The following is a 13869-nucleotide window of genomic DNA, read 5'->3' as shown; positions in this document are numbered from 1 at the left end:
TCTCCCCCTTTGACATAGCCTTCAAATTCATTTTTTAGTACTGTCTCTTAATTTGGGCTGTCAGTTAAAAATTTGCATCTCTCCTTTTGACCATTTGAAATTAATATGCATCTGTTAAGGAACTCCCAATGACCTTTCAGTTCATTCTGCTCTCTTCTGGACAAATGGTTTTTCTAAAATATAACTTTAGGTGTGTCTCTTAGGCTCGAAGAGTTGGTAGCTGGCCAGTGACCAATGGAGAAATCAAGATCCCTGCACTTTTCTTTGTTTTGTATGAAATACTGTTTCTTTGACATGCTTTTCTTAGCTAATGTCTAGCTTTTCTGGTAAGGCCAGTCTTAATCACTATCTCTACCATGACGTCTTAATGTTAGTCCCACGAAACTCAGTCAGTACTTCCTCCTCTGGCTTCTATAAAATTTAATGATGGTTATGATATCTGTCATATCCTACCTACTTCACTGTGTATTTGTCTACTTCTGTGTCTCCAGCTAGATTGACATGTGTCATTTTGAATGAATTTTGAAAAAATTCAAAACGAATACATAGCTTAAGAGAAACAGTTGTCAAAAATATTGAAAGAGAATCTTGAGAAAGTATTCGGCCTTTTTGCTGCACTTCAGGTACTTAGGTCCATCTTAACACTGCCTCTCATTCCAGAAGTTTACACAGTAATTTGCAGCTAGGATTCATATGGCTGCTGAATTCCTCATGGATGGCTTCATTGACTGTCTAGGGTTGGCCTTCCTTTGCTGAGCAGTATTCTTGAAGGAGTGGTTGTATTCAGATCTGATCAGATTACCTATCACCTTCTCTTCATTTTCCGTTTTCTTCTGTGGTGACTTGTGATGGTCCTTGCTGTTAAGTCCCAAATCTGAAAGGTTCAGCAGCTGCCCCTGGAGACAGTATGATTAGATCTTGGTTAAAGTGCAGAACACCTGTCCCCTGCCTCCCTCCCCATGTCCTCTGAGGGAAAACTTGGAAATTTTAAAGTTTTTTACATCTTTCCACTGACATTGCCAAGTAACAATGGGCTATAATTAGCCATGGAGATTATAGAGAACTGGGAAGGAATTTGTTGATTTAAATAGTAACTACAAGATGTAAATCAATTTTGTGTGTGTGTGTGTGTAACACACTTTTTTTCCTCCACTTCCTCTAGGTTACAGTTCAACAAACATGGTGTGTTGCGGGTAGAAGGCTTCTTAACACCAAACAAGTACGACAGTGAAGCAATTGGCTTGTGGTTGCCTTTAACCAAAAATGTTGTGGGGACTGATTTGGACACTGCAAAGTATATCCTGGCCAATATTGGAGACCACTTCTGTCAAATGGTGATTTCTGAAAAGGAAGCTATGTCAACTATTGAGCCACACAGTAAGAGCATCTCTTAGGGGGTAGGATTTTTGAGTCCAACTTGATTTTGTTCCTAAATGACACCTAAGTTCTAATTGCGCGGGTTTCATTTTCACCCGGAAGTTTGGATGACTTTGGTATAATGAGGTTGCATTTTCCCTTTTATAACTGCCTGTTGGTTTCATCAGAGTCAGTCACCTGTCTCTGGGGTTTGTTTTGGGGGCAATTATCAAAGGAGCAAAACTCCTTTTTTATTCAGAAAGGTGAAGGTGAGGTAGTGGTAGAATTTGCATAGCTTCATTAGCAGTGTGGGCTCATCAGAAGGGGATGAGGCCGCAGGTTGGGTTATTTTTAAGACAAAGGTTCATAATCAGGAATGCATTTCAAAGAAAATAAGAACGGGCAGACTCTTCTAGACTTACTGAATCAGAATCTGGGGGACTGGGTCCCATGCCTGAGAATGGGAACAAGCTCAGGTGAAAAGGATTCTGTTAGAGTCAAGGTTTTAACAGGATACTTGGAGGTTCCAGCTGGGTGAGTGCCAGTGTCGTCTCCTCTCTAAGAGCACTCTCACACTGATCTGTCAGCCCAGTAAGCCGCAGGGATCAGTGTGAGTGACACATGAGAACCAGACCTCCTTCGTGACATCGCAAGGTATGATGTCTGGGAGAACATACTTCTGTTTTTTATGCCTCTGTGAAAGTGAGGTATCCAGCCAGAAGCACCCAGGAGCAGCTATTTTTAAAGCCGCACACTTCCTTCCATCATTTTATCTTTCCCAAATGGTTGAAACTTAAAAGCTGAAGCCTGTCATTTCTCGTAGATAACTTTTCAGACTTTGCATAACCAAATATGTCTCAATACAAGCATCCACACATACCAGTCTTGAGAATTTTGGTTGTAGGTACCAGAAACTAATTGAAGCTAGCTTCACAAAAATAATTTATTGGATAGGTACAGGTACTATTAAATTTCCCAGGCGGTGGAATGGGAACTGAGGCATTTTGAGGAGTAGGAATTCAGAGCTAGAAGGAGAATAGGATCGTGAGCTCTGGGGTGCAGCCAAAGTCATGAGCCAAAGTAGTGAGCCAAAGTAAAGAGCAGTGTAGAATCACTCCATTCTGTTGGAGTAGTAGAGACTCTTACAAATCAAGGATCTTATTGAAGTTGTTTTTCCCATAATCTTCTATTTAGGATGAGTGACACTGATTTCTGTTGTCAGTAAAGATAAAGAGTTTCCTAATCACATACATTTAAGTAAAATTAGTGAGGTTAAAGAAAAATTCTTAAGTAACTGATCTAGAGGTTACTTAGGTAGGTATATAAATGACTGGAATGTAGAAACATTCTTTGGAATATATTGGTAGCTTCACTCTTGAATTAGCAGGACTTGTTATAAGCAACTGATTTTTTTTTCTTTGCTCAAGGAAAGTTGTCTGAATAGTGTACAGAAAAAGGTACAGATAGTTATCTTTTGAGAGTATAATTAAGAAACTCTGTCCTTGAAGATTTAAATTGGATTAACTTTTCCTCCTTGCCTTTTTGGTTTTCCTGTTCCTCTCTTTCCTCTGTGACAAGCTGGTCAGTTGAAGAGAGGAACTCGCTGTGAATGATATTGACAGATGCACCATAAGATGTTCCTAGCGGGCTTACCCTCTGATCCTGAGATTAGGAAGCAGGTGTCAACCTTTATACATTTATCCTGTCCTTTCAGTGACAAATAATTGTTAAATGGGTGGCTAAGAGATCTAACAATACTCTCTAATAAAATAGTCTAATCCACGTGACAAAGGAGACTGTCATAAGATCTCATTTGTAAGATGCCTGAAGCTCTGCGTATCGTGCGCTGAGCTGTTACGTTATAACGAAGTGGCACAAGTTCGTTTAGCAGTTGGATTAATTGGGTAAAAACTGAAGTTGATCATTTGTGTTTTGGTCAGTTGGAAGAAAGAAAGAATAAACCACAGATTGGATCAGGAAAAAGAGATTTTCCATAAAACAAGAACGTGACAGTATTGATCCAGTCTTGTTCAAGAGAGAGAGAGAGAGACAGAAAAGAGTTTTCTGATTAACAAACATTGGGCTTTTCTGTGACCCAGGAAAATGTCCTCCCTTTGCACATACTCCTTGAATGAATCAGCTTTCTGATACCTGGTTTGGCATTTCTCCATAGTGGAGGGAGGGGTATGATGCCCTACCCAGTCCTGGAAGGCCCCTCCATCTAGTTATCAGGTCTTGGCCATTGCCACAGAAGATAACAGTTTGTAGAATCTTGGGTGATGCCTCAACCTGTCGGTTGTTTGGTTAGCGTGAGTCAGTCCTGGATACCTGCATCACTGCTGACACTAAAAAGATCAAGTTTCTGACTCTGGCCCATGAAGAAACCAACTTTGTACTATTGTTAAGTTAATGTGCTGCTCCTTCCAGGTTCCTTCACCACCTCGAGTTTTTCATAGGCTGTGTGAGTGGATTCAGGGGCTGTGTGAACAGCCTAACAATCTGTGTTGGCTTTGTGTATCTGAATCATTTTTTTTTCCTTTAGAGAAAGCATGGTCCATGCCCTCTTCACATTCTGAAAGGGGCATATGATCCAAAAGGTGAAAGAATCCCTGCTGTGTAATACCTGTGTCCCAACGGCAGCTTCTGTAGTCACTGCTGCTTTTTTCATTGATTTATTCTGCAGTACGTAGTACGTACCGGCACTATGCAGAGTGGGTGGGGACAAGGCACAGCCCTTTGAGCAGGGATTCTGCTTTTACAGAGCTTCGTCCCCTGGGGAGAGGTAAAACCACACCTGACTGTATACAGTGTGAAGAAGCCCGAGTCTGAAGTACAAATACAAGTTGATGAGAGTGCTGAAGGAATCCAGGAGAGCTTCATGGTGGAGGGGTTGGGGGTGCATTTGAGATGGTCTTTGAAGGCTGAACAGAGTTGGTGGGAACTCCAGTACAAAGGAGGAATGGCATCAGCTTCCCTCTCCTTTCATGTTTTATTTCAAAAACCCTCTCCTCCCCGAGACTAAGTGATTTATTGATTTTTTTGTAGGACAGGTTGCTTGGAAGCGAGCTGTCAAAGGTGTTCGGGAAATGTGTGATGTGTGTGACACCACCATCTTCAACCTACACTGGGTGTGTCCTCGGTGTGGGTTTGGAGTGTGTGTGGATTGCTACCGGATGAAGAAGAAGAATTGCCAACAAGGTGAGAAATGACTTGATTCTCCTCCAAGCCCCCCTTAGGACACTCTTAAATTAAGCCTTTTATTGATTTGTGGTTGATGGATTTCTGAAGCCATAGTCCACGAGGAGCAGTTACTATAAATCATTCGTTTGCAGGTGCTGCCTACAAGACTTTCTCTTGGCTCAGATGTGTGAAGAGTCAGATACATGAACCAGAGAACCTGATGCCTACACAAATCATTCCTGGGAAAGGTATTTCGTGTGGTGCAGTGATTTTCTTTCCCCCTGGTTTTGGTTAGCTCATTGGGGCTGGTGGTTTGGTTTTACGTTATGTAGTATAATTGCTTGATAACTTACTTTAGTTTGTACCACAAATTGTCCAAAGATGTATTAAATCATGCCCCAAAAACTTTTTGATTAAGATCTTGTGAATAGTTTCGTAGAAGGAAGGAAAATGATGCATTTGTGGGGGAAGACATACTTAGGATGAAAAGGAGAGAATCTAAGCACCATGGGGCTTAAAAAAAAAAAAGTAATTCTGTTGGAAATACCAGTTTCTGCTTTGTAATACTGAGGTTGAAAGTACCTAATACCCTTGTTGAGATGTTTGTCTCTCTCCCCCCCCCCTTTTTTAGCCCTCTATGATGTTGGAGACATCGTTCATTCTGTGAGAGCAAAATGGGGAATAAAAGCAAATTGTCCCTGTTCAAATAGGCAGTTCAAACTCTTCTCAAAGCCAGCCTCAAAGGAAGACATAAAACAGGTATACTATTTATGCTAGATTCACCATCCTCGAGATTGTTCTCTATCTTTTCAAATAACCTAAGGATTTCTGTAGTATACTTGAAAGGAACATGGACAGTGTTCAGTGGAAAGAGACAACTCCTACATTTCATGTGACATTTCATGGACCCATTCTCACTTTTCACATTTTTGTGGACCTCATCTGTAGGTTCTTTTAGTAGGTTGTAATTTTTGTTCCTTGAAAAAGCAAAAAAGTCTTCTGTTATAGTTAATGAGTTGCTGTTGAATTTTATGTGGATTTTTAAGAAACTTTTCGTGTTTTATAGAGTTAAGGTAATCTTTTAAAATTACTGAGTATAACTTATTTATGTTATATATATTTGAAGAGTTAAAGGAAATAATATTGAAATGAACTTTACCCATCATTCACCATAAAAAATGTATATTTCCATGGTTCTCATGTGCCTCTTCCTTCTAGCTTCCGCTTCACCTCCACCATCACATCTTTCTCGCTCGTTCTCCCTTCTTCCCCTTCACCCCAGCGTCTTCTCCCATGTTGATAGGCAGAATTCCACATTTTCATAAAGCTGTGGTGTCAAAGGCAGTAGAAGTAGAAGAGCTGTGCTCTTTAGATTCAGAACTAAATTTGAATTCTTCTGCCACTTTCTAATTGCATGACATTGGTTCACATCAGCTGATTCACATATGCTTCCACTTCCTCATCAGTAACAGGAATTGGGGCACATGGGTGGCTCAGTCAGTTAAGCGTCTGACTGTTGATCTCAGCTCAGGTCTTTTTTTTTTTGAACAATAATAATGATTTTTTATTATGTTAGTCACCATATAGTACATCCCCGGTTTCCGATGTAAGGCTCGATGATTCATTAGTTGTGTATAACACCCAGTGCACCATGCGATACGTGCCCTCCTTACTACCCATCACCGGCCTATCCCATTCCCCCACCCCCCTCCCCTCTGTAGCCCTCAGTTTGTTTCTCATAGTCCATAGTCTCTCATGTTTCATTCCCCCTTCTGATTACCCCCCCTTTCTTTATCCCTTTCTTCCCCTACTGATCATCCTAGTTCTTATGTTCCATAGATGAGAGAAATCATATATTTATCTTTCTCTGCTTGACTTATTTCACTTAGCATTATCTCCTCCAGTGCCGTCCATGTTGTAGCAAATGTTGAGAACTCGTTCTTTCTGATAGCTGAGTAATATTCCATTGTATATATGGACCACAACTTCTTAATCCAGTCATCTGTTGAAGGGCATCTCGGCTCCTTCCACGATTTAGCTACTGTGGACAATGCTGCTATGAACATTGGGGTGCATATGGCCCTTCTCTTCACTACGTCCTGTATCTTGGGGTAAACACCCAGTAGTGCAATGGCTGGGTCATAGGGTAGCTCAATTTTTAGCTTTTTAAGGGACCTCCACACTGTTTTCCAGAGTGGCTGTACCAACTTGCATTCCCACCAACAATGTAGGAGGGATCCCCTTTCTCCACATCCTCTCCAGCAATTGTTGTTTCTTGCCTTGTCTATTTTTGCCATTCTAACTGGCGTAAGGTGGTATCTCAGTGTGGTTTTGATTTGAATTTCCCTGATGGCTCATGATTTTGAGCATTTTTTCATGTGTCTGTTAGCCATTTATATGTCTTCAGGAAAAGTGTCTGTTCATATCTTCTGCCCATTTTTTGATTTGTTTCTCATGTATTGAGTTTGAGAAGTTCTTTGTAGATCTTGGATACCAGTCTTTTATCTGTAGTGTCATTTGCAAATATATTCTCCCATTCCATGGGCTGCCTCTTAGTTTTTTTGACTGTTTCCTTGGCTGTGCAGAAGCTTTTTATCTTGATGAAGTCCCATAAGTTCATTTTATCTTTTGTTTCTCTTGCCTTTGGAGATGTGTCATGAAAAAGGTTGCTTTGGCTGATGTCGTAGAGGTTGCTGCCTATGTTCTCCTCTAGAATTTTGATGGATTCCTGTCTCACATCGAGGTCTTCCATCCATTTGGAGTTTATCTTTGTGTATGGTGTGAGAGAGTGGTCAAGTTTCATTCTTTTGCATGTAGCTGTCCAATTTTCCCAGCACCATTTATTGAAGAGACTGTCTTTTTTCCACCGGATGTTTTTTCCTGCTTTATCAAAGATTAGTTGCCCAAAGAGCCGAGGGTCCATTTCTGGGTTCTCTGTTCTGTTCCATTGGTCTATGTGTCTATTTTTGTGCCAGTACCATGCTGTCTTTGTGATCACAGCTTTGTAGTACAGCTCGAAATCCGGCATTGTGATGCCCCCAGCTTTGTATTTCCTTTTCAGCAGTTCCTTGGCGATTCAGGGCCTTTTCTGGTTCCATACAAATTTAAGGACTATTTGTTCCAGTTCTTTGAAAAATGTCCTCGGTATTTTGATCGGGATGGCACTGAAAGTGTAAATTGCTCTGGGCAGCATGGACATTTTAACTATGCTAATTCTTCCGATCCATGTCAGCTCAGGTCTTGATCTCAGAGTCGTGGGTTCCAGCTCTACATTGGACTCCGTGCTAGGCATGGAGCCTACTTTAAAAAAAATAAATAAATAACAGAGGAATAATAAACAATACTGATAATTGAGTATCACAGAAATTCGTCACATGTAAAAGAAAGGCCGGGACCACAGCAGGAATTTGACTGTTTTTCCTTCTTATGTTTGTATAAACTTGTCAGCTAAGTCAAGGCAGTTTTTAAGTAACAGAAAAATAAGTGGTGTGCTCTGTCTAGTTTTTTAAATGTTGGAGTTCTTTTAAGAGCTGTTCATCTCATTTTTAAAGCCTACTATGCTATGCTAAAAGAGCATTTTTTTCTCTGCATCTCGTTTCCTTCTGAAATCACAGCTGTATCTTTCCTATGCTGCCTCTCTCACTCATTCATTTCACGTATTCATTCATTTAGCAACCATGTGAGTGCTTATTCAGGGTTCTGTGAGTTCACAGGGGGGATAGACATAAACTGGTCATTTTAAAACAACATGGTAGGTGGAGTGATAGAGATATGTCTGAGCAGAAAATGGTTGATTAAGGGTTAGGGAGGGATATCTTGCTGTATTTAAATTCTTAACATATCTTTTGTTTTCATCAGTAATACTTAAAGGCTAAAAAACAATTAAAATCTCTTCTACTTTATATAGTTGTGGTCTATTATTATAAGATTACTGCAGTTGTGGTGATGTCCAGGGCTATTAGGTGGTTTTGTTTGGGATATTTCTCTCTTACTGGTGAGCTGTTAGAGAAGGTAAGGAAAAGGAAATGTAATGTTTCAGCTTGTGGAAAATTCTCTTTTTAATTTCAACACAGACTTCTTTTGCTGGAGAAAAACCTACTCTTGGTGCCGTGTTCCAGCAGAATCCCTTGGTATTGGAGCCAGTGCCTGTGGCTGGGGAAGCCGCTTCCAAGCCAGCCAGCAGCATGAAGCCTGCTTGTCCAGCCAGCACATCTCCCTTAAACTGGCTGGCAGACCTGACTAGCGGGAATGTCAACAAGGAAAACAAGGGTGAGGGTTTCCTGCTTTCCTATGGGTTCCTGAGAACTTTAGTCCATTCTCGGAGGGGTTTGGCGACCTCAGTTGCTATGAGAACTGTGTGATTAGAAGTGTGTGGAATGGAAAGGAGTGGTTCCCTGTAGTCACCAGTGAGACCTGACATAAATGCAAGTAGTTTTAAAATCCAGCCCCAAGGGGCACCTGGGTGGCTCAGTTGGTTAAGGATCCAACTCTTGATCTCAGGGTTGTAAGTTTAAGCCTGTGTTGGACTCCATGCTGAGTATGTGGAGCCTACATTAAAAAAAAAAAAAAAAAAAAAAAAGTGCAGTCCCAAAAGGGAGAACAACTGCTGACAGTAGAACTCTAGGCTGAGTTTGTGTTGGCAAGAAAGGAGTGGGCTGGGACTTGTTTTAATAAACGATTTCTACCTTTCTGTCCTTACCCTGTTTGTTGTTCCTATTTTGTCTAATTGGAATGTTCTGGCTTCAGTTTTATTTTTCTCATCTGTGCTGTTGTCTTAGGATGCTTGATAACAGTATAAAGAATTTAGGCTTTGGAGTCAGATAGTTAAATTAGAATTTAGGCGATTCTGCTTTTTAGTTATAAGAAAGAAAAATTGCAGGTTAATTTCTTTCACTCAAAGATCCTAAACAAAGTTTCAGTACTCTAAATAAAGGAATTCTACAGTATGACCAAGCAGGGCTTCAGAAATGCAGGTGTAGTTTAACATTGAAAATACAGGAGAAAAGTCATGTGACAAGACACAGAAAGTAGTAAAATTCAGTACCTATTCATGATTTTAAAAAATAACTTTTAAATTAGGAACAAAAGGGAACATAATCTAATGAGTTTCTACAATAAAACTGACAGCAAACATCATAATGCTTGATTTTTTTTTTTTTTTGGCTGAATATTTTTTTAACAGTGTGCCTCCTTTCAGGAATGAGAGGATACCTGCCATCACTATTTTATTAAACGTTGTACTGGAAGTCCTGGCTATTGCAGTAAAGCAAACAAACAAAAAAAGAGGTTAGGAAAGAAAGTGATAAAGCTGTTGATATTTTAGACAATCTGATAAATCATGTGAAAAATCTATATCTATATTTAATAAATACATATCTGTCAAGGTTGCTAGTTACAGTGTTAATTTATAAAAATTATATTTTGTATATCAGGAGCAAACAAATAGAAAATGGAAGTTTAAAAAATATCATTTGCACCATATGATTTCACTCATATGTGGATTCTAAAAAAAACAAACGAATAAACAAAAAGTAGAATCAGACTTACGAATGCCAAAGAGGGGTGGGGTGGAGGGATGGGTGAAGGGGAGTGGGAAATCGAGGCTTCCAGTTACAGAATGAATGTGACACGGGAATAAAAGGCACAGCAATAGGGATTACAGTCCATGGTATTGTAGCAGCCTGGTATGGGGACAGATGGGAGCTACCCTTGCAGTGAGCACAGCATAACGAAGAAGTTGAATCGCGATGTTGTACAGCTGAAACTAAAGGAACCTTGTGTGTCACCTATACTGGGGGGAAAACAACAACAACAAAAAAAACATTTAAAAAACCCAATTAGCATAATATCACCTTGAATGTTGGATATTTATTGTTTTAATACCAGTTGGAAATCCTTGTCTAAGTTCTAAAGTAAATGAAAACCAAGTTCCAAAGTAATTCTATTAATAGAAGATAAGTAAGGGATTTGCCTTTCGGAGTGCTTTTCCATCTGGATGTTTTTGGTTTTGTTTCTAGAAAAACAACCAACGATGCCAATCCTAAAGAATGAAATCAAATGCCTTCCACCCCTCCCCCCTTTGAGCAAATCCAGCACAGTCCTCCACACCTTTAACAGCACAATTTTAACACCTGTAAGCAACAACAATTCTGGTTTCCTCCGAAATCTCTTGAATTCCTCTACAGGAAAGGTATACGTTTCTTTTATTGTTTGTATTCCATCTTGTAAAAATGAATAGAGTCAGAACAGGAAGAGACTAGAGAAATTAAAACACAACAGAAAGAAGATATGACTCTTAGGCTTTCTGTCATGGGTACAGAAGGTTTCAGTGCAGCTGGGCTTCACAGGTTATAGTACTGAGCTGGGCCATTTTTTTCTGTTAAACTTTTTCTGCATCTACTTCTGAGAGTCAAGTGGGGGAAAGGAACTTACCTATTTGTCTTAGGGTCCTGGCTTAGATTCTTTTCTGGGTATTTGATACTTATCCTAGCGTTATAGCAATGGGGTTTTTTTTTGATGGTAGGGAATGACCTGTTTACAGACTTGTGTTCTTTCTCAAATTCAGACCGAAAATGGACTGAAAAATACACCAAAAATCCTTGATGACATCTTTGCCTCTTTGGTGCAAAATAAGGCTTCCTCTGATTTATCTAAGAGGCCTCAAGGACTGACTATTAAGCCCAGCATTCTGGGCTTTGACACTCCTCACTACTGGCTGTGTGATAATCGCTTGCTGTGCCTCCAGGATCCCAACAACAAGAGCAACTGGAATGTGTTTAGGGAGTGCTGGAAACAAGGACAGGTAAGAGGGACCTCTGTTCCCCCAGCCCAATTTAGAGCCCCTTTCTCCATTCTTTTGGTAGGCTCCTGACAATCCTGCCCCCCCCCCACCCTTCAGTTGTAAGTGGTATATACCTTATCTGCTCATTTTGTACTTTATTGTTGAGGGTGAATATAATTAAGGCGCTGTAGCTGTGAGTCTTATTTTTTACAGCAGACATTCCTGAGCTCAATTCCAGTGAGGTTTTGATTGCTTCTAAACCAGTCATGTTTGGGTTTTTGATGAATGCTTTTTGGGCACCGTGATTCTTGGGTGACAGATTCTTGGGTGACAGACATCAACAGGAGGGGTACAGGTGAGACTAGGGGGCTGATGGGGCTTGGGGGATTAGACAAAATATAATCAAAGTCGCGTGTCCCTCTTCCCAACTCAAATCCTTACTCTGAAGGGTTTAGGGTGAAGGCAGTTTTCGGTGGGCCAGAGCCATGCGGTGTCCTCTTGGAGTTGGCGTGTGGTCTCCCAGGGGCTTGCATTGTTCAGTCTTACGTTTTGGTTGATGGTTTGAGAGATGCATGGCTTTGTAGACCTGTTCCTCTGCTTCTTGTTTTGCTTTTTGTATTCTGGGTCTTTGGCTTCTCTTCTGGGCCAAATGGAGTCCTCACTAAAGGAACACTGTGTTCTTGGACAAGGCCAGGACTTGGGGAATTGCCAAATAGAGAAATGTATGTATTTAACCAAAACAAAAAAAGTTCCTACGTTTTTTTCAGCCGTGTATACTAATATTTGCTCATGATGACGACGACAGGCTGAATACGATCCATTAGCCATGTTTTGTTTGGATTCCATAATGCTTAGAAAATTCGAACTCCTCAATATTTTAGTTAGGCTGTTTCACCTAAAGATTGGGGTTTCTGGTTTGTTTTGGCAACCACAGGTCCATGTTCCTGCCTGGCCACAGCAGGCTGGAGACCAGTGGCAGCACCCCTTTTGGACAGGACACTCCTACCACCTTTGTCTCCCCTTTACATTCCCTGCCTGGTCCGGAGCCTTGATGTTGGTATTCTGTGAGTAACGGCCTCAGAGTCAGAAGATGGGATCCTTGCTTCTGGAAGCTTACTAATGTAGTTTGAGAGCAAGGAGTACATGAAGATAAGAAGTGCTGCAGGAGCTCAGAGCACTAAGCTGTCACCTCAGGATCTGACACTGCGGACCAGCCACAGAGAAACAAACAAACAGCAGTTTGAAAAAGGGCTGCCATTGTTTGGGGTCAGAGCTGGGGGAGTTCAAACTAAAGTCTTTGTTCTCTTCTTTTAGCCAGTGATGGTGTCAGGAGTGCATCATAAATTGAACACTGACCTTTGGAAACCCGAATCCTTCAGGAAAGAGTTTGGGAACCAGGAAGTCGACCTTGTCAACTGTAGGACCAATGAAATCATCACAGGAGCCACAGTAGGAGACTTCTGGGATGGATTTGAAGATGTTCCAAGTATGTATTAAAGACCTTTTAAGGGAGTTAGGCTGTGAAGGGAGGGCACAGGAGTAGCAGGAGTCTGAAACCCTTCAAGGGCAGCAACAGCATTGTCCGTGATCTTGGAGTTTAAAATTTGTGTCTTATCTCTTCTTCCCCTTTCTTTTTAAAAGTTTATGCTTTCGAACTGAGGCAGCGTTCACTCTGTAGTTCCTTAGAGAGGTGAGGTTTTGGTCATCTGTTCTTCAGGGGGCTCCATGTCTGTCCTGTGACAGAAATTCTGTGCTTTCACTTATGCCCATGGGGAGGGGAGCACAAAGCCAGGGCTTGTGACTCAAGGCTGGTGATTTTGTGTGTGTCTCACCTTCATACATCCTTTTTGCTTTTAAAAAATTTACTGTTTAACAAGATAAGCAGACCCAAAGATACCAGGGAATGTGAATTCATTTAACGTGGGGTATCATGGTCACTGCCTACTGCATCTGGGCTGGGGGCTGTTGAGGCAGTAAGAAGGTTTGTGTGTCTAGTGCTGAGACTTGGCCCTTTCTGTGTATTGGCCAGTCAGGAAACTGTTGCCAGGAACATCAAGTTTGTACTGGACCTTGAGGATTCACATCACCGCAGACACCATCACCAGGCCCCCATCCCCGCTGGAGGGTTTGGCCGGTTCATTCTTCAGACTCTCAGTAATTCAGGTTTACTCATTTATCACTCTCATTTTTTTAAGACACACTTACACCTTTTAATCTATTGCTTCCTTATTCCCTTTTACCCACATTTACAGATTATAGCTCATACTTTTCAACAAACTTTATAACGAAGTTATAGCTGACTTTTTAATACAAGGCATGATGGGGTTTTCCACCAGTAGGTGCTGAGATGGAGTTTCAGACAGAAGATGGGTACTTAGGAGTCAGCCTCTGTGAAACAAAGGAGGAGAAATCAGGACTGAGCAGGAAAAGGAGTCAGCTGCAGTGCAGACTCGAAAGAGCCTTGGCCAGTCCTGCAGGGAGTTCTGAAACAAGTATTGCCCCTTTTTGTCTCAGATTGGGCTGAAGTTGGAAATGTCAGGGCCTTTGTCCCC

At 41.1% G+C, this 13869-nt stretch overlaps 1 protein-coding gene across 2 annotated transcripts in view; it reads left to right on the top strand.

Annotated features, from left to right (window-relative positions):
* KDM3A (lysine demethylase 3A) overlaps nucleotides 1-13869 on the top strand; it is a 54115-nt gene that overhangs the window by 30357 nt on the left and 9889 nt on the right. For both annotated transcript variants that reach the window (XM_040623225.1, XM_040623224.1), the window contains exons 12-19: nucleotides 1163-1377; nucleotides 4402-4554; nucleotides 4689-4784; nucleotides 5168-5295; nucleotides 8610-8805; nucleotides 10554-10726; nucleotides 11102-11338; nucleotides 12632-12803. In XM_040623225.1, the coding sequence (XP_040479159.1) occupies nucleotides 1163-1377; nucleotides 4402-4554; nucleotides 4689-4784; nucleotides 5168-5295; nucleotides 8610-8805; nucleotides 10554-10726; nucleotides 11102-11338; nucleotides 12632-12803 (1370 nt within the window). The remainder of the gene's footprint in view (nucleotides 1-1162; nucleotides 1378-4401; nucleotides 4555-4688; nucleotides 4785-5167; nucleotides 5296-8609; nucleotides 8806-10553; nucleotides 10727-11101; nucleotides 11339-12631; nucleotides 12804-13869) is intronic.

The sequence above is a fragment of the Ursus maritimus genome, unplaced genomic scaffold (assembly GCF_017311325.1).
Source record: "Ursus maritimus isolate PB19 unplaced genomic scaffold, ASM1731132v1 scaffold_6, whole genome shotgun sequence".
NCBI classification, from domain to species: domain Eukaryota; kingdom Metazoa; phylum Chordata; class Mammalia; order Carnivora; family Ursidae; genus Ursus; species Ursus maritimus.
The sequence above is the reverse complement of the archived record's forward strand: the minus strand, read 5'-3'. Positions and strand labels throughout refer to the sequence as shown.